Source organism: Motacilla alba, chromosome 8 (genome assembly GCF_015832195.1).
Source record: "Motacilla alba alba isolate MOTALB_02 chromosome 8, Motacilla_alba_V1.0_pri, whole genome shotgun sequence".
In the NCBI taxonomy this organism is placed as follows: Eukaryota; Metazoa; Chordata; class Aves; order Passeriformes; family Motacillidae; genus Motacilla; species Motacilla alba.
In genome coordinates this window covers 941441-961139 of record NC_052023.1, presented here as the reverse complement: position 1 = coordinate 961139, position 19699 = coordinate 941441, and the positions used below count along the sequence as shown (strand labels likewise).

The window sequence follows — 19699 nt, the reverse complement described above, 5'->3', positions numbered from 1 at the left end:
CAGGATGTGCTCTTTGGGATCGATCCTGTCCCTCAGGATGTGCTCTTTGGAATGGGTCCCATCCCTCAGGGTGCACCTGTCGGGATGGATCCTGTCCCTCAGGATGTGCTCTTTGGGATCGATCTGTCCCTCAGAGTGTGCCCTTTGGGATGGATCCTGTCCCTCAGGGTGCGCCTGTAAGATGGATCCCCGATGCCGTCCCTCCGGCCGTGCCCGTTGGGATCGATCCCCGGCCCCGATGCCGCTCCTCAGGATGTGCTTTTTGGGATCGATCTCCTATCCCCGATCCCTGCCCTCAGGATGCGGTTGCTGGGATCGATCCCCGATCCCGCTCCTCAGGATGCGGTTGTCGAGATGGATCCCCGATGCCGCCCCTCAGGATGTGTTTGTTGGAATCCACCCCCGATCCCGCTCCTCAGGATGCGGTTGCTGGGATCGATTCCCCATCCCCGCCCTCAGCCGCGGTCTCCGGGACCCGTCCCCGACGCCGCCCTCAGGCCGTGCCCGTTGGGATGGAGCCCCGATCCCCGATCCCCGCCCTCAGCCGCGGTCTCCGGACCCGTCCCCGACGCCGCCCTCAGGCCGTGCCCCCGGGGGCGGATCCCGCCCCGCCCCTCCCGGTGGCTCCGCGGCTCCTCCCGCGCGCTCTCTCGGTGCGGCGCAGTCTCGCGAGAGCGGCGGCCGAAGATGGCGGCGCGGAGCCGAGGCCCGTGAGGCGCGGGCGGAGCTGCGGCCGCGCCGGGGGCTCCGGGCGGGACCGGCCCCGCGGGCTCCGAGCGCTGCGGGCGCTCCCGCCGGCCATGACCGGCGAGAAGCTCCGCTCGCTGCGCAGGGACCACAAGCCCAGCAAGGAGGACGGGGACCTGCTGGCGGCCGGCGAGGACGAGGCGGCCGCGGCGCCCGGGGGCGCCTTCACGGGCGGGAAGGGCGGGCGGGCCGGGGGGCACCGCGGGCCCGGCGCGCACCGGCACCGCCCGCCGGCCCGGGCCGCCCCCGCCGGGCCCGAGCGCGGCCCCTTCCCCGTGCACGAGTGCGTGTTCAAGGGGGACGTGCGGCGGCTCTCGGCGCTCATCCGCACGCAGGGCATCGCCCAGAAGGACAGTCACGGTGAGCGGGACACGCCGGGGCTCGGGGCCGCGTCCCGGTGGGGCGGGAGATGCGGATGCTGGACCGGGAAATAGGGAATTCGTTGGGAGTTGTGCGAGGGAGTTTCATGAGGGTGTGTGAATCCCCTTTAGGAAGGATTGTGGACAAGGGATGGAGTGACTGGACGAGGGGGATGGCTTCCACTGGCAGGAGGCAGGGTGGGATGGGATACTGGGAAGGAATTGTTCCCTGGGAGGGTGGGCAGGCCCTGGCACAGGGTGCCCAGAGCAGCTGGGGCTGCCCCTGGATCCCTGGGATGTCCAAGGCCAGGCTGGACAGGGCTTGGAGCATCCTAGGACGGTGGAAGGTATCCCTGCCATGGCAGGGATGGGCTTTAAGGTCCATTCCAACCCAAACCATTCTGTAATTCCATGTTTTTGTAATATGAATGGGCACTGTCAGCTCCAGTACCAGCACTGTGCTGGAAGAGCTGCCTCTGACCAGGTGTTGCTCTGTGTCCAAGACCCCGCTGCATTTGAAAGATTCATTCTTTTTGAGGATGTCTGAGCTGTCACCTGGTTGCTTTGGGGGATGCTGAGCCGTTCCTTTGGCTGTTGGCAGAGCAGTTTCTGATGTTTCCCCAGGCTACAAAGATCAGTCCTTTATTCCCCTTTCTTTTTAAATGCTGTGGCTCTGCATTTTGAGAGAGTTGTTCTCAGCTGCTCCTCTGCAAATGCTCCATCCACAGCAGTGTCAGTGGCAGAGATGGAATCTGATCCTTGTGCTGCTCTGAAATTTGTAAATATTGAATGTCTTGCCAGGACATTTCAAAACGTTTTAATTTGGGGGATATTTTATACTGCTAACAAATAGATCAGCCTGGGGGATCAGCTTGACCTTCATGGTTGGTTTTAATCTCTATTTTTAATAGCCGTTTCAAGAGTAACACGATCCATTTCTGCTGGAGAACTCCCAGTTCCACGTGTGTGGTGTCTGAGAAGTTGTGATAAAGGGGATGCTTGTGTTGTGTTTCTGATAAGGAGATGGGCTCTGCTTACAGTTGTGGTCTGTAAATTCAAAAGCAGCACCAAGGTGAAGGATCTCTGGGGCTGGCGCGGTGGCAGGAGTGATGGAATCGGGAATTCCAGCTGTGTCTGGGGTGGCACTGGGCACTGGGAGGCAGCTGAGGGCTGCAGAGTAACCCAGGGCTCAGCTCCCAGCCAGGATGGGCAGGAGTGCTCCCTACAACTGGCACAGAGCTTTCCTAAGGGCAGAGCTCCAAATCCAGCTCCAGATCTGTTTATCCTGCCACCTTCATTCCAGCAAATCCTGCTAGAATGAAAGCAGCAGACTCGGGGAGGATTTCCCCCACTCTCTCTATTCCTGCTGCTGCTTCTCCCTGTTCCTCCTCCAGTTCCCCTTCAAGCAACTCAGCAGCAGCTCCAAGTCTTTCCTTGAAGGCATTTCCTGATCCCTGTTTGCTGCGCTGTCACCCTCAGTGTGTACCACACACGTTGATTCCATCCTTTTTTGATCCATATTTAAATCTCTAATTAATATCTCCCCGCTTTCCCAGCTCTGTTCAGAGTTGGGACGCTTTGGGGATCTCTGACTCATCATCTTCCTCCAAGTTTTTACTTGAACTGTTCAAAAAAACCCCCACAACAAACCTCTTGATGGTTTGACATTCCAAAGGCCTGAGTAACACTTCCCTGTTGTTGTTTTCTTCCTGCCTGTTTCCATCTGTCACTTGTTTACACACACTGGAGTTGGAATTATTTGGGGGACGCTCCAGCTGATGATTTGCTCAGAAATAAGCCAGAGGAATCCTGGGGTGTACTGAGGATTGGACAGAGGGCAGAGAGAACTTATTGTTAATGATCCAGGCCCATTTTAGTGTTGGTTCAGCGCAGGAAAGCCAAATCCTGTGGAATGGGAGACTCCTGCTGTTCTGCTAAAAGCAATTGAGTGTTAATTGAGTGCCTACCCAGCTTCCTAAATGAACCTCCGAATCACTGCCCAGAGGAAGGCCAGTGTCATTACTCCCAAACAATGAGTTTCCTGGGAGAAGCCTGTAGCTACACCTAGTAGATGACTTACAGTTCTATTATAACGTGCATTTAAGAGCTTAAATCCTGAACAGACAAATCCTCTTGCTGCAAAACAGCCCTGGCTCCCTGTGGGTGTGCAGGTACCCGAGCAGAGGTGAAAGGCCACGCACGTGTGGGGACAGGTGCTGTGGTTGAGCTGTGGTTTTTGGGTCAGCAGGCCTCCTTTGGCACCTGGATGTGCACGGGCAGGATTCCAGGAGCTGCTGGAGCACTGATTTCTTGGGAAAAGGGGCTGTGCTGGGCTCTGAGGAGACCTCACCTCAAATCCTGGACTCAGCTCTGAGGCCTTCATTCCAGAAAAGACCCTGAGGGGCTGGAGCGTGTCCGGGGCAGGGAACGGAGCTGGGAAAGGGCTGGAGCCTCAGGAGAGGCTGAGGGAGCTGGGAAGGGGCTCAGCCTGGAGCAAAGGAGGCTCAGGGGGCCCTTGTGGCTCTGCACAGCTCCTGCCAGGAGGGGACAGCCGGGGGGGTCGGGCTGTGCTCCAGGGAACAGGGACAGGAGCAGAGGGAATGGCCCTGAGTTGTGTCGGGGAGAATTGGGTTGGACATCAGCAGGAGGAAAGGGTTCTCAGGCTCTGGCACTGCCCAGGGAGGTTTGGAGTGCCCATCCCTGGAGGTGTCCCAGGAAGGGCTGGATGTGGCACTCAGTGCAGGTGACAAGGTGGGGATTGGGCACAGCTTGGACTCGGTGATCCTGGAGAGCTTTCCCACCCTCACCGTTCCTGTGACTCCGTGATTTTGGTGATGTTTCCCCTTGGGTCACCTGGGTGATTTGCATTTCCTGGGCACACAGTGTGGCTCCCTCTCGAAGGTGCTCCTCAGGAAGGTTATTTCCATCCCCTGCCCGAGCCTGGCAGCATCCAGGATTCCCGGTGCTGTGCTGGCTCCCAGATGTTGGAGCAGCTATTAATAGCAGCAGCAGCTGAGCTGGGTTAGTGTAGAATGAGCTGGGCCTGGCTGCCTGGGATGCTGCCAGTGTCCTGCAAGGATGAGGTGCAGGGCACATTGAACAGCCCTGTCAGCCCCTCTTGGGCAGGCAGGGCAGAGTTCCCACCTCCATCCGAATTTCCCCGATGCTGCAGGGTGCTGGCCTTCGTGTGGCATCCTCTCCCAGATGTGCAGCGCATCCTCTCCCAGATGTGCAGCACATCCTCTCCCAGATGTGCAGCACATCCTCTGCACAGAGCAGGTTCTTCCTGCTGACAAAATGGGAGGTAGAGAATAACTCTGAACCGAGTGTGTGTGTTAGAATTGCACAAGAAATTTGTTTTCCAGCATTTTTTTTTCTCTTGACTGCTCTAAGAAGATGTTTAAATGTGCAAAATGCAGTTAAATGGAAGAACTTTACATCTTTAAGCTGCCTAAATAAAGTGTGTCAGGAGCTGGTAGCAGCATTAATCCAGGGAAAACAGCTCTGGGTGCCTCACAGTGAATATTTAACAACACAAATGCCACCTGTGTCATCAGCATCGCCAGGAAAACGGGGACAGGTTTGAGAGGCTGCTGATCATCTCCGAGGCTTTCTTTGGAAACAGCCAAAAGGCAGCTTTGTAGTGAAGGTGCTGTTCCTTCTCAATATACCCAGTACTGTAGTTGTAAAAAATGAGTACTCAGTCTTTGAAATATTAATACAAGAGGCTGTTAAATTTTTAATCAGTATCATATCTGTGAGTAGCTTTTAACCCAGATATGTCAGGCTGGGAAGGGATCAGACCCTTCAGCCCGTGGGGAGCGCAGGGGTTGTGCCTTTCTCAAAGACACCTCTGGACCTCTTTGCCTGGAGTGAGTTTCAGGATATCGTTAAAAACCCTCTCTTGGCCCATGAGATGTGTCTCGATGCATTTATTTTGACAATTAAAATCCAAGCAAATGTCACTGCTCTGGTGGGTGTTGGTGTGTTCCTGGGCTAGAGCAGGAACTGGAGTTTCCTAAGGAAGGGATTGCAATGGATTCTGCTAACTTTCATCTCATCTCTTATTTCTGTGGTTTCTTTTAGGAAACACTCCTTTACATCTTGCTGTGATGTTGGGACATAAAGGTGGGTAGAACCATTTGTTTTGTTACCTTTTCAGTGATCCTGAAGATTCGGGGGCAAGAGGAAAAAAGGGTTTTTTTCCATTTTCCTGAACGTGATCTTGCGTTTCAAGCTAGTGAGGTTTTCTGGGAAGAAGATGCCACATGGATTTGGAGGAGAAGAGTGGGAAAAGAAATCTGAGCTTTATTCCCAATATCCCACCTAACCTTGCCCTCTGGCAGTGGGAGCCATTCCCTGTGTCCTGTCCCTCCAGGCCTTGTCCCCAGTCCCTCTGCAGCTCTCCTGGAGCCCCTTCAGGCCCTGCCAGGGGCTCTGAGCTCTGCCTGGATCCTTCTCCTCTCCAGGGGAGCACCCCCAGCTCTGCCAGCCTGTTTATTGAACTGGAAATGGGATCTGGCTGGTATTCCGAGCTGGAATTCCTGCTCCCTGCAGGGTGATGTTCTTGTCCTGGGCGCTCTTTAAGGAGCCATAAAAATCCCTGGGCGTCTTGGCTGGGTTAGCCAGGGCCTTTGTTTATCCCACAGGAGACAGTTTATTCAGCAGGGAGGGATCTCTTCCTCCCCAGCCACCCAGCCTGCCACTGACTCACAGCTGCTGCATCTGGAGCGACCAGTGCAGTTTCCTGTGGCACCTGCGGTAGGAAAATAACCCAGGAAGTCCCTGTCTTGGTGATGAGACGGCTGGGCCCTGCTGCATCACCTCCAGACGGCTCAGGGTGGCTTTAGTGGCATGTGCTGAGGTCTCCCTGTGGTTGGAAACTGAAGAACCATTTCCAAGGAGCACATGGGAGCGCCGAAACCCTCCTTGCTTCCTTCAGTTTTCCCACCATCGTGTCCACCTGTGGATGGGGAATGCAGCTGTTGGTTCCACACCTGCTCTGAGGCTTTCCTGGAACAGAGCTGCTTGTTTGCCCTCTTTAAATCCCAGATTGCCCAGGATGTTGTGGCACACAGGGATGTGTTGGTGCCTCAGCCTCCTCTGCCTCCCTACACGTGATGGGAGTTGCCCCAAATCCGTGTCCCCATGATCCATTCAGCCCTTGGAGAGGGATGAAGGCCCTGAGGTATTTCTCTGCTTTGTGTGTGCAGCAGAGAGAGCTGATGTCATACATTAAATATAAATATCCTTGTTCCATGGTGGTGTGTGTATCTGACATGCAGAAATATTATAAAAAGCGAACTCCACGTAGCAGGAGGGACGAGTCTCTTCAGTGTTACATAATTGGTGGCTGATCACCAATTATTTTTAGTGGTAATATTGAACAGGGAAGTGCTGGAAGTACTTGCATAAATGGCTTTGTTTGTTAGAGTGAGTCAGAACCCAGATATGTGTTTTGATAACCTGTTTAATATCTCTGATATGAATTGCTTTGGTAGAGTTTTATTCTGACTGCTCCTGCTGCATCCTTTGCTGTAAATAACTGTGGATATTTTGTTCCAGAATGTGCCCACCTGCTTTTAGCCCATAATGCTCCAGTAAAGGTGAAAAACGCTCAGGGATGGAGCCCTCTGGCCGAAGCCATCAGCTATGGAGACAGACAGATGAGTAAGCACCTCTTCATTCATCCCAGTTTGCCAGTTGATCCCAAATTGGGGCTCATTCAGAACAGGAAAGCAGAGCTCTCAAGCTGGGTTATTTTCCCACAGCCCTCTTCCAGCTCTCTGAAGGGTTTCTCTTAATCAGCTGAGCATTTTATATCTGAACATGATCAGGCACATCCATTTCCTTGATAAGAAATTGCACTGGGTTACATAAGCAAACTGTTAACTCTGCTCAGGCTGAGGGCATTGGGAAAGCTCTGCACGAGCTTATTCTGGGTTTGGAATGGCAGGGACGGGATCCAAATGGATCTGGGCTGGGTGGGATCATCTCCTTGGCCTGCTCCCTGTGGTCACAGGTTTGTTTATGTATCAGCTGCCAGTGGGATGTGGCTTTTAGGCCAGTGGGAAAATACAATTTATATATTATGTATTATTCAGCTATTATTTATTCACCTCAGACATGGAGTAGCAAAAGGAAATTATTCTGCTGCTACTCACTGGTGAAGGTTAATAGTGTTTGGTATTACCATGTGTGGTGGTGCATTCCTATAGCAGAAAACTCACTATATATTACACATATAAATGTATTATTAATATATTCATGCACTAGTTTATAATCTACCAACAACATTCTCTTGTCAGCTCCTCACTGCTGATTTTCTCAGTGGAGCAGGAGTTCCTCAGTATATTTGTATCCACATACTCACTAACAGCTGTGTACAAACCCTCTTGACATGATTCCCTAGTTAATTTTACAAACAGTTATTGAGGCTTGTCTTCCTGGGGTGATCCGAGCAGGTTAACGTGCAGTTCCTGGAACTGGGATTAATTCCTCAGGTCTGATGAAATGTTCCATTGCACTGTTGGGTTTAAGACCTCAAGTAAGACACTCAGCTATAATTACCAAACAGAGTTCATGGATCAATTCCTGTGTAGTTTCAGCACTCCTGAGGAAGCTCAAGCAGCAGTCCAGGGAAAGTGTTGAAGAGAAGCGACCTCGGTTACTAAAAGCCCTGAAAGAGGTGAGTTGTGCTGACAGAACCAGATGGGGTGGAAAGCAGTGACTTGTGCTCTGAGTATGGACACTCTGGAAAAGTGCCAGGAAGTTTTTTCCATGTTTTTTACCAATCTTCTGCTCTTAAAAGCAATCTTGGCTCTGTTTTAAGGGGTCACACGATTATATTTATTTTAAGGTAATACTTTCAACTTCTAGAAATTCAAATACAAGGTTTGTATAAGGCAGACCTGCTCATCATCATTGCAGTCTCAGAGTTAAAGAGTCTCTGTTTCATGAGATTTTTAAGGCTTTCTTTAATCTTGTGTCAGTGAATAATTTCCTGGTCTGTTCAGTCCCCAAATGACTCTTGCCCAGTGATGGAGGAGATTTTTGGTTTCATTCTCCATCAGCATCCAGCAGCCAGTTCCCCTTCGGCACAGTGAAATAGTGCTCAGTTTGGGGACAGCAATTTGTAGAAGCCCAGTTATTTATCAAAAGTTAATTAAACTGTCCCTGTGAAGGCTGAGCTGTGTTGTGATCCCCGAGCACCTCGTGGTGGGCTTGGCTCTGGCTCACACGTGCTCTGGAGGCACAGGAGCTCTGACCTGATGACTTCAGCACATTTCCACGAGGCCAGTGGCAATTGGTCTCTGCAATACTCCTGCCTGAAACTTGACTCATTAATTATTGTATAATTAATTCTAATTCCGTGGGATTGGATGGGATCAATCAAAGCAGGCAGAGAGCTCCATAGGTGTTTTTTAAACACATGTTTGCAATGAATCTTTTGCAATCCAGGGCTTGATAGTTGACCTAATATTAAGAAATGATTAAAAACATGAGTTCAAATGATTTACATCATTTTGTCATTATTGATTCTGCTGCACCCAAAGCTTCAGTGGTGTTTAAGTTCAGTACAAATTCAAGTACAACAATAGAGAAAGTTTTCTTTGCCAAATACAACTTCTGCCCGTCTTCCAGCAAATTTTACAGTTATTTAGCCTGAAAAGCTTGTTAACACATTCTTCTTTTCTTCTCAGCTAGGTGACTTCTATCTAGAGCTTCACTGGGATTTTCAAAGTTGGGGTGAGTGCTTCCGTGTCCATTCCCCAGGGAGATAATGCAATCAGCCTGCAGCACACTTGTTCTCCTCTGCTTTGTGCTGCAACAGTCACAGTGCTCGGGATCTGAGTGCTGAGCAAAGGACACACAACATTTTCCAGATTTATTTTTGCTTATTCACTTTTGGAGCTGAATTCTCTTCTCTCATCCAGTGAGTCACTAAGGAGGGGAAGTAGCTCTTTGCTTTGAGAGCCTGAGCCATGGAAGGTGTCCCTGCCCATGGCAGGGGTGGGATGGGATGATCCCCAACCCAAACCAGTCTGGAATTCCATGTTTTTATGTGTTTTATTAATTTGGTAATTAATATTAACACTTTTGCCCATTTTTTATGCTTGTGGCTGTTCTGCTTTGACTGGAGCCAGGCATTCCCTTGGTGCATGACATAAACTGTTAAATCCCAGAATTCAAACCAGGAACAGCCACAATTATTAGGATTTATAAATGCTTTACCTGTGATGGAAATACAAATTCTGTCTGATATTGGAAGCGGGGTGTGCAATTACAATGACAAAAACCTCAGTTTTATCAAATAGAAATACCCCTGATGTTGGTTGTGTTTGATTGGGGTGATGATGGAAAATGCTGTATTTGCATTTAAACACATCCAGAATCAAACTGGTGGGATGGTTTTAATGGGAATACTTTGCAGAGGGATCTCAGTGCCCTGACTGCCTTTTCTCTCCTTCCTTTAGTGCCTTTACTTTCCCGAATTCTGCCTTCTGATGCATGTAAAATACACAAACAAGGTATAAATATCAGGTGAGTGCTGCTTTTGTACCCAAATGCTTCTGTGCCAGGGAAAAGCTGGATCCCAGCGAGCCTGAATCCCTGAGGAGCCTGGGCCCATCCATGACACAGCACTGAGCCTCGGAATTTCGGGCTCTCTGCTTATCTCTTTTGAGCTGAATGTGACTTAAATATAGAGCAAGAGCAGTTCAGCTGGATAAGGCTTTATCTCCCAGATGTGCCAGTGAAAAACAGGGACTGGGTATTTATAACACAATTGCAAATAAATTCCAGTATTTCATGGAGAAGTGTTGCTGCTCCAGTCTGCAGTTAAAAAAAACCAAACCCAATAAGTGATACAGTTTGTCTCTTTAAGGTGTTTAATGTGACAAATTCACAAACTCTGCAGGGGGCTTCAGGAGCCTCTCCAAGTTCAGCTCTTTTTAGTTTGGAACCAAATGTATTTTCTGGCATTTTCTTTAGGGGCCAAAATTTAAAACAAAAAAGGCAATAATATGATCCTGGAGATTCAATCTGTAGGAATTTTTCTTGTATTAAAGGGGCAGCTTGGGTGTGTAAAGTGAATTTTTAGGTGAAATTTGAGCCTGGAGCTGTTGCTTTCCTTCTCATTTCTGAATGCTCTGTCTGTATGAGGCCTGAACTGAGGGGAAATAGATAAATACAGGATTTTGCTTGGAATCAGAGGCAAATTGTGAGGAGCTTTAATCCCTCACCACTTGGAGTTGAAGTCACCCAGTTCAGGCTCTTTAACCACCTTTTTATGAGAAATAAATGCTCTGGCAGTACTGGATATGAATTGCTGCCGAGATCCATGGCCTTGGCTCCATCTTCTTCCAGTTACTCAGGTCTGCAGGAGCATGTCTTTGGTGTTGGTGAGGGAGAAAAACAGAAATAGCAATGAAAATAAATCGAATTTTAAAAAATGAATTTGTTTCTGAGTCCTCTTCAGATTTTGGGTCATGTCCCAGTGTTGTTACTCAAGTCAGGACCCTGCTGAGGAGTTGTTTCTTGGTGTGTAGCACTGAATAGATTCTCGCCCCCTCCCCTCCTCATGCTGGCAGTATTAAATACAATTTTCTGAACAAAACTTCACCTTTATAGCAATTTTTTGTCGATTTCTGCATCCAGGCCTCACTCATGAAATCCTATGAAAACTCAGCCCTTTATGTGTTTGTTTGCCATTAAAAAAATCCACTTTCCTGCTTGAAAGCTGACTTTCCTCCTGCATTTATGGGTCATTTTTGTGCAATTTGGGGTTGTTTTCACAGGCTGGACACAACTCTGATAGACTTTACTGACATGAAGTGCCAACGAGGGGATTTAAGCTTCATTTTTAACGGTGACGCCGCACCCTCCGAATCTTTTGTAGTTTTAGACAATGAGCAAAAAGTTTACCAGCGAATACACCACGAGGTAAAGCTCTGGGAAGGGGGTGGGACACATCCCAGGCTCTTTTGGGAATGTAGCAAACAAAATTTGCCTCAGAAACACCCAAAGAATTTTTCCTCAGTAGTTCCAACTTGAGCCGTGAAGGCGACATCGAATTTTGTGAGGGAAACCAGCTTGGAATCCAGATTTCTGGTTGAGGAGAAGCTGGAATGGGAAGAGGCTGGAAAGATGTGGTTTAAATTATGATGTGCTGCTTTTAATCTTGCCACTGGGCTTAACTGGGGTGTCCTCAGGTGGGTTTTCAGGCCTGTTCCCACTGCTTTGCATCCTTTTAGTCACTCTGTGGCCAGTTCAGCTGATAACAACGTGAGGGTCTGACTCACTGGACCCCCCGTAATTAGTCAAGTCTTTAATTACAGCTTTATCCCCCAATCACTTAAGCAGATGGATTATTGCCTGTGGAAAGGGTGTGGCTGCTGAGCTGCTGCATAAATCCCATTGGGATGCTTTATTCACATTAATATTCAAGATTAAACTATTTGGAAACCATTTGGCCAGAGGTTTTATAAAACCGCTTGAAAATTCAGGAAATGCTGCTTCTGGGAAAGGATCCAAAGGACAAGGCTTATGGATTTGTATTTATTGGTGTATCTTTAGAGGAAGCCATCGTCGTTTGCTAAGTTCTGCTGAGTATTTTGGAATTCTTCTTCCAGGAATCTGAGATGGAGACGGAAGAGGAGGTTGACATTTTGATGAGCAGTGATATTTACTCTGCCACCTTATCCACCAAATCCATCACGTTCACACGGGCCCAGACGGGGTGGCTCTTCAGGGAGGACAAAACTGTGAGTGGGGGGAGCTCAGAGCCTGCTGCTGGGCAGGAGGGAGAGGGAAAGGTGCTGTAAGAAGCACTGGAGCAGATTTCCTGGAGAAACTCAGGCTGCCCCTGGATCCCTGGCAGTGCCCAAGGCCAGGCTGGACAGGGCTGGGAGCAGCCTTGGGATGGTGGAAGGTGTCCCATGGCAGGGAGCTGGAATGGGGTGAGCTTTGAGGTCCCTTCTGGCCCAAACCAATCCAGGATTCTGAAAGGATAAGGTGTGCAGGACAAAGGAAAAATCCCTGTATCCCCAGTTATCACGAGTTCATTCATGTGGAATCTCTCTGCTGGACTGCCTGCAGCAGGAGGAACGAGGGAGAAGGATTCTGTAGCTGTTGGGCAGGGGGAGGACAGATTGTGCTGGGAATGGTTTTGTCCCAGGAGGCTCTGATCTCTGCAGGTTGGTTGCAGGGAGTGCAGGAAGGATTCTGTGTGTTCCTGCTGGGGAAAGGCAGGGATGGGAGTGCTCTGGAAAGGGATGTCACTCCAATTCTTCAACAGCCTCTGTCTTAAAGCTTCCCTTCATAAGAAGTACCTGTTCCTGCTGGAGTTTTGGGATTGCCCACTGCCAGCCCGTGTGGGGGGCTGGGGGAATTCCAGCTCAATCCCCAAGTTCCCTTACTGCCATTATTTGATACGCAAGAATCAAAATGTTTTTATTTTCTCTTCTGTGTGACATTAATGTCCCGATTCCTTTCATGCAGGAAAGAGTAGGGAACTTCCTGGCAGATTTCTACTTGGTGAATGGACTTGTGCTGGAATCCAGGAAAAGAAGGGAACATCTCAGTGAGGAGGACATCCTTCGGAATAAAGCGATCATGGAGAGCTTGAGCAAAGGGGGAAACCTCATGGAGCAGAATTTTGAGGTATAGTGGATTAACTTTGCCCAGGATGGGGGAGAATAATCTTGCACACCACTCCTCATGGTGCAAAATACATAGATAATGTTTTTATTTTCTTTTGATTGGCATAATCTAAAAATCACAAACATGACCCACAAGTATAATTTTGGTGATGCATTAATGAATTAGCCTGATTAGTGCACACAGGGAGGGTTTTCTGTGGTTATATTGGGTATTCAGCCTTAATTTGTCTCTCAGAAGAGATGAGGGGTTTGGCTGTGGCAAATCAACTGCGGATTCTTTGAGACCCGACGTTGATTGTTGGGAATGAAAGGGAAGCCAGAAAGGCAATCGTGCTCCTTTGAGCTTCATTAAAATGGGAGGAAGCCTGTGATTAGCACCAGGAAATCAAGAGCTCTTCAGAACGAGCCAGGCTTCAGCTGGGAACACACACAGAGCTTTTAAAGTGATTAATTTATTTCTGTGTGAGCTGGAGCTGCTGCCTTGGCGCTCAGAGCCCTGCATTAACTCATTACGGTGGAGCAGCACAGCCCGGTCCTGTAGAAAGCACCCCTGGAGGCCAGGCAGCTCAGGGGGGCTGAGAGCAGGGGCTGTGGCTGGGGCTGAGGGGCAGCTCCAGGTGGGAATGAGCAGCAGGAATGAGGGCAGGAGCACTGAGCTGAGCTGTGCCTGTCCCACAGCCCGTGCGCCGGCAGTCGCTGACGCCGCCGTCCCCCAACACCATCTCCTGGGAGGAGTACATCTCTGCAGAGAGTGGCAAGTGAGTGCTGCTGCGTGTGCCAGGGATGCCAGGGGCTCCTCTGCATCCCTGGCACGGGGGTGGCAGGGCCTGCTGGGGGTTTTGGGTTCTCTCCTTGGTGGGTGCTGCTCGTGGGTGGGTTTGTGGGCAGGGAGGAGCGCTGGGTTTGGCGTCGTGGTGTTTGTTCTCCAGAGGGCTGGGAAGTGCTCCTTGCGTGTGGGAGCAGCGTCAGTGCCTCAGCTACAGGCAGGGAATCCTGGAATGCTTTGGAATCACAGAATCACAGAATTTTTAGGTTGGAAGAGACCTTTAAGATCATCGAGTCCAAGCCATGTTCCAACACCTCAACCAGATCATGGCACCAAGTGCCACACCCAGTCTTTTATTAAACACATCCAGAGATGGTGACTCCACCACCTCCCTGGGCAGGTGATTCCAGTGTTTGACCACTCTTTCTGTGAAAAACTTCCTCCTTAATGGAAGGGATCTTAAAGCCCATCCAGTTCCACCCCCTGCCAGGGGCATTTCTGGGTCGTGGTTAATAAACACTTCCTGTAGGGTTTATTAAAACATGTTTTTGAGGAATTATTTTACTGGGGTAATTTTCCTGTTTTTGTCTTGTCTCCTGGTTTAGCAGGACTCAGAGTAATCTAAATTAAAAGGGTTTTTTATCTTTATTCTGCACAGCTTTACAATAAAGCAAACCCTTTGAAAGTAGGGATTCCTCCCTGATGTTTTCCAACCCAAGTCTGTTTTCCTTCCTCTAAACCCAGGATTTCCCTGGGAAACGCTGACTTTGCCTCTCCCTCTCCCTCACAGAGCTCCTCACCTGGGCAGGGAGCTGGTCTGCAAGGAGAGCAAGAAAACCTTCAAGGCCACGATAGCAATGAGCCAGGAATTCCCCTTAGGAATCGAATCGTGAGTCGAGGCTCCTGGCCACAGGAGTTCTTCCTGTTGGGAATGTTTTCGTGTGTTCATGAGCTGCAGAGCCCTCCAGATCCCCAGGCATGGGAGCTGCCAGTGCAGTCAGGCTGCTGAACAGGAACCCCTTAAACTGGGAGCTGCTGGGACTGGGGGAGGAGCCACGCCCTTACCTGGCTTGGGAAGAGCAGGGGTTTGGGCAGGGTTATCAGCAGCTGGTGTCTGATCCCACAGAATTCTGAAATGGTTTTCCCTGTAATACATTTTAGCACAAAATTGTGTCCCCTAAACCAGAGCAAAGCCAGGTCAGTTCCACATGTCTGTGGAGAGGGAGGGTGGTACCTCATCCCTCATCTCCTGTGGAAAATGAGGATAAGGAATTGCTATCCTGGTGTTGGTTTGTTGTAATTCTGGATGTGGGATGACCCTGAAGCCCTGGGATGGAGAAGGGGGATGATGTCATTGTCACCCTCTGTGTCCCCTGGGCCCTTTGGATCATGTTTTCCTGTCCAGAGGGACAGGGTGTGTGTGGCAGGAGGATCTGTCATGGGCTCTGCTCTCCTTTGCAGGTTGTTGAATGTCTTAGAAGTCATTGCACCCTTCAAGCACTTTAACAAACTTAGAGAATTTGTTCAAATGAAGCTTCCACCAGGCTTTCCTGTCAAATTAGGTAAGAGCAACTCCTGGGGCTTGATATATCCAGAATTTGAGGTTGGAAAAAAAGGCCTTTTTTTGAGTTTTGAGGAGGAACTCTCACCTAGGAACGTGTTGCTGGAGAGTTCAGGAGCACAGAAGTGCTGGGGCCTTGCTCCAAGGGCAGTGGGATGTGCTGGATTATTCCTGCCTCGGGGGAGGATCTCAGGTGTGGAGTATTTTGCAACATTGCTGTGTTTCCTTTTCTTCAAGGATTACTGGTGATAGATTGATTTTAAGTGAAAAATAGAAAACTGTTGCACTTGTAACTGATGGAAATGTGTGAGATCAGCTTGTTCATGGGATAGATGATCCCAGAAGCAGTAGCCCCTTTCCTAGGGATACAGGGTTTCTGGGATTGCAGGCAGCTCTGTGCTCTACCTCTGCCATATTTGCGCAGCATTCCAGAGCAGTTAGGGTTGGGAATGACCTCAAATTCCAGCACCTGCTCCCATCCCTGTGGGCGGGGACACCTCCCACTATCCCGGGCTGCTCTGAGCCCCGTGCAGGGCTGGGGATTGGTGGCACTCCCTGTCCTGACCGTGCCTGTCCCCGCAGACATCCCGGTGTTCCCCACCATCACGGCCACTGTGACGTTCCAGGAGTTCCGCTACGACGAGTTCGACGACTCCATCTTCACCATTCCCGACGACTACAAGGAGGATCCCAGCCGCTTCCCGGACCTCTAGGGGGGCTGGGAGCTCCTGGGAGCATCCAGCCCGGCGTCCCAGGGCCAGGGAATGGCTGCACCCGCGGCGGGGCAGAGCCGTGGGGCACGGCAAGGGATGAACTCGCGAGCCCAAAGGGAAGGAGCGGCGGCGCGGGTGTGCTGGGCATCCAGCCCCTCCCGGGGCCTCCCGCTGCCATCCCCTCTGGCACAGCCGCTCCTGGCCCGGGAGCCGCCGCCCCCGGCTGGGAGGAGCTGCCGGTTTTTAAATTTTTTACACTTGTGGTGATCCACGAGGCGCTGCTGGACCTTGGCACCGAGCTGGGCCCGGGGCTGGGGGTGAGGTGAGCCCCTCTGTCCTTCCCCCGCGCCCCTGAGCTCCCAGCTCAGCCACGGAATGTTGGAAGGTATCCTGAAGGAATGCCTTGGCTGTATGAATGAACCAAACGGGCACCACTGACGCTTGGATTTCCTCCTGCACCCAGGCAGAGCCAGCCGTGCTCTGCGGGGAGCGAGGCACCTCCTGAGCACCGGCCCAGCCTGGTGCTGTCCCTGCCTGATCCCTTCCTCCCCCCTTCCCTCGCTGCTCTCTGCTCCCTGCCCAGCTCCCTGGGCTGGTGGGGAGCTCTCCAGGGCTGCCTGGCCAGGAATGTCACTTGTTGTTACTCCTTTATTTGACCCTCGCTTGGGACAGGTGTCCCGGGAAGGCTGAGCACCACCAGGTCAGTTGGTGAGAGCTGGGAGGAGCTCGGGCATTGCCCGTTCCTGCGGGAGGAGCTCTCCCTGCCCCCGGGGCCACCGTGGTGCTCACGGGCAGCTTTCACTGGGCTGTTCCCACGTTCATTTCCTGCCTCTTCGTGTTTAAATCACAGAGAATCCCAGACTGGTTTGGGGTGGGGGGACCTTAAAGCTCATCTTGTCCAGCCTCCCTTCATGGATGGTTCAGTACTCCAGCTCCTCGAGCTTATTCCCATTCCCAGTTGTTCCAGTCTCCTCATCTAATAATAATCCACCTTTTTGGGGTTTGTTAGGCAAGATTTGTGCAGAAGGCTGATGGTGCTATTTGTTTGTATGAAGAAATTTAGATTCAAGTGCTGTGGTGTCATTGTACAAAAATGTAAATATTTTCCAAATTATATTCTTTGTGCACTGTAGGTAAAACCTTTTCTGGAATTCCATAGAGTTAAGGATCAAAGTTTATAAGGAAGAGGATCTTTGATGCTCAGTGGAGGGAACAGCTGTGCTGAGCACGAGGGGCTCAGCACAGGGCAAGGGAGGGGCTGAGCACAGGGCCAGGTGTCAGGCACACCTGAGAGCAGAGAATTCCAGACTTCTGGAATCTCTGATCCATCCCAAAGAGGCTGCTCTGGGAAGGGACATGGACGAGGCCCAGGGAAGCTCTGTCAGCAAAATCCAGGAGCACTGGAGGGGGAGAGTGGGGTTGGTCCTTTCCCACCATCTCCGTGGACCTGGGGAGCAGGGGAGCACTGGGACAGGGGAGCAGCACAGCTTTGTTGTTAATTCAAACTCAAATCCAAAATGAAACTTTAGGGAAAACAAGCAAAGGGAAAGGTCTCCTGCAGTGCCGTGTCAGGGCAGGTGTGCAGCATCCTCTGGGAATGATGGAACTTGTTCTCCCAAGTCGCGATGAATTCCTGACGTGTCTCACACCTCTGGGATGAACTGACACCGTGGGTGCTGCTGCTGGGAGCCAGGTGGGATCCTCTGGGGCAGACTGGGGCTGTCCATGGGGCTGAGCTGGAGCTTGGATCGGTGCCTGTGGGGCAGCACAGGGCTCTGTCCCCTCCCAGGGGTCCCCTGTCCCCTCCAGGGGACCCTTCAGGATGTTTTGTGTAGCTGCAGGACCTGTGCCAGGTGCCTTACAGGGCACCCCATTCCTTGGGAGTTCCAGTGGTGAGGGGTTCCTCCCCGAGGTGAATGTCACAAGTCCCTTTGCTCAGTGCAGGTTGGATCCATGGTTTGTGTTCCTTTGCGTTTTTGGTTATCCCAAATTCCTCCCCGGCTCGGTGGAGGCAGCGCAGCCTCTGCTGGATCCCAGAGGGGATCCTGGCCTTGGAACTGGAAAACAAAAAGGGTTTTGGGTGGCCTCCTGTGGGATTGAGGCTCCTGTGGCTCTGTCCCCTCTGGACCAGCCCCTGGTGGCCGTGGGGTGTCTGCCCAAAGCCCAGGGCAGGTCCTGGAAGTGATTCCTGTGGTTCCTGTGGCCTCTGGCTGCAAACCTGGGGGATTTTCACCCCCCAGGACACTGCTGCTCCCTGGGACACTTCCAGGGGCTGCAGGAAGGGTTGCAGGAAGCTGCTCCTAAGGCTTGTTCTGCCTTGGAATGTGGGCACAGCTCAGGGGCTGTCCTTGTTCTGGGTTATCCCGGGAAATCCCGGCTGCTCCTGCTCTCCCTGTGCAGCTGAGGGATGGCGATTCCCTGGATCGTTCCCCAGCTCCCAGGGCAGCCCCTGGGCTCCCGGAGCTGCTGTCGGTACTTTTCCCTTCTCCTGGGATGTGTTTCCTGCCTGAACATTCCGGGTGAGGAGTTCTCACACGTAGGGACCCCTGGGCATTCCCGATGGATGCACTGCAGGAATTCTCAGTCAGAGGGACGCTGGGCTGAGCCTGTGGATCCCTCGGGGCTGCCCACGGTGAGATCCAGGTTTATATCCGTGTTTTCTCCACTAGAGCTGTGTTTGTCACTGGGTTGTGTTGCATGGACACAGGGAATGTTTGTGGGCCCGGCTGTGTCTCCAGGGTGTTCCCAGCCCCAGCCTGGGGCACAGGGTCCCTCCCCTGTCCCGTGGCCCTGGGAAATTCCTTTTCCAAGCAGCGTTGATCCAGCAGAGCCTCACTTTGGCTTTTCCCGTTTTCCTGGAAGCCAGGCCAGGTGTTCAGGAGGGTTTGGTCCCTGGGAGTGAGCACAGATCACGGATCGTGTCTGTGCAGCAGCTCCAGCTCGTCCCTGTGGCCTGGGAATGTCAGGGGGACCAGGAGCAGCCCTGGACACCCCAGCTGGAGCCGGTTCCAGGGCAGGAGAGAAGGGAGCTGGACCAGGCTGGTGGGAATCACATCCTGCTGCTCCTGGGGGGCTGGGGCTCCCCTCCCACCACTTCTTTTTTTTTCCTGAGGTTTTTTACGGCTCCTAAAAGAACCAGGAACTTTGCTCAACCCAATCCCGACCTCACTGCGGAAGGATCCCGCGGGTTGTCTCTGAACCAAACTGTTCCTCTGGTCTTCCAAGCTCCTGCTCTGTCCCGTGGCAAAGGGAACACCCTGGATTTCCCCTCCGGAGCTGCTGTCCAGCCACTGCACTCCCAGCACAGCAATTCCCCGTTCCTGCCTCGAGTCCGTTCGTCCCCCCGGATGTGTTTGTGCTGGAATCCCCCCGGATTCCGTTAATATTCCCAGCAGCCCTCTGTTATTTTCTGTCTCTGCTCCTGAGTTGTAATTCCCGCCAGGAGAACTGCGTTATTTAATCCGGATTAACCGATTCCTGTAATGCTGCAGTTTCACTTTTCTTTTCCTGACAGTTTGTAACTCCCACGGGAAACGAGTCACCTCTCTTGGTTTTCCTGTCGTCCGCTCCCTGGTTTTCCCTTCCCTTCACTCATAGTCACTTTGGGTTGTATCATTTGTTAGAATAAAGACCAAACTATGCTGTTGGATTTGGAAACTGCTCCACCCGTGCAATCCGGGCTTCCCTCTCCCGTCCCGCCGGGCCTCGGAGGGGAGGGAACGAGCTCCTGCTGCTGCGTTCTGCAAGGGCATTTTCTTGGTCATTTTTTAAATAAAATCCTGCATTTTCATTACAGCCTCTTCTCGGCCCTCTCTGACTGCCAGGGAGGGATGCAGGAGGAGTTCCCAGCCTCACCAGGAGCTCAGGGAGCAGCTGCCAGGCAGGGAGGG

General features: G+C 51.5%; 1 protein-coding gene across 1 annotated transcript; it reads left to right on the top strand.

The window, feature by feature from the left end:
* The first annotated feature begins 655 nt into the window (after nt 1-655).
* Nucleotides 656-19608, top strand: ANKRD13C (ankyrin repeat domain 13C). The gene is made up of 13 exons (XM_038144278.1): nt 656-1107; nt 5193-5234; nt 6672-6776; nt 7709-7794; nt 8810-8855; nt 9584-9650; nt 10907-11051; nt 11741-11872; nt 12609-12770; nt 13448-13527; nt 14326-14424; nt 14997-15097; nt 15679-19608. Exons 1-13 carry the CDS (start codon nt 801-803, stop codon nt 15807-15809), a joined length of 1503 nt encoding a protein of 500 aa, XP_038000206.1. The 5' UTR covers nt 656-800; the 3' UTR covers nt 15810-19608.
* Nucleotides 19609-19699: the final 91 nt, after the last annotated feature.

Bases quoted from the DNA above. Each gene is read 5' to 3' on its own strand.
- ANKRD13C (XM_038144278.1), top strand. From the start codon at position 801: ATGACCGGCGAGAAGCTCCGCTCGCTGCGCAGGGACCACAAGCCCAGC. The intron at 5,235-6,671 runs GTGGGTAGAACC...ATTTTGTTCCAG, and splicing joins TGTGATGTTGGGACATAAAG to AATGTGCCCACCTGCTTTTA. The intron at 15,098-15,678 runs GTAAGAGCAACT...CTGTCCCCGCAG, and splicing joins AGGCTTTCCTGTCAAATTAG to ACATCCCGGTGTTCCCCACC.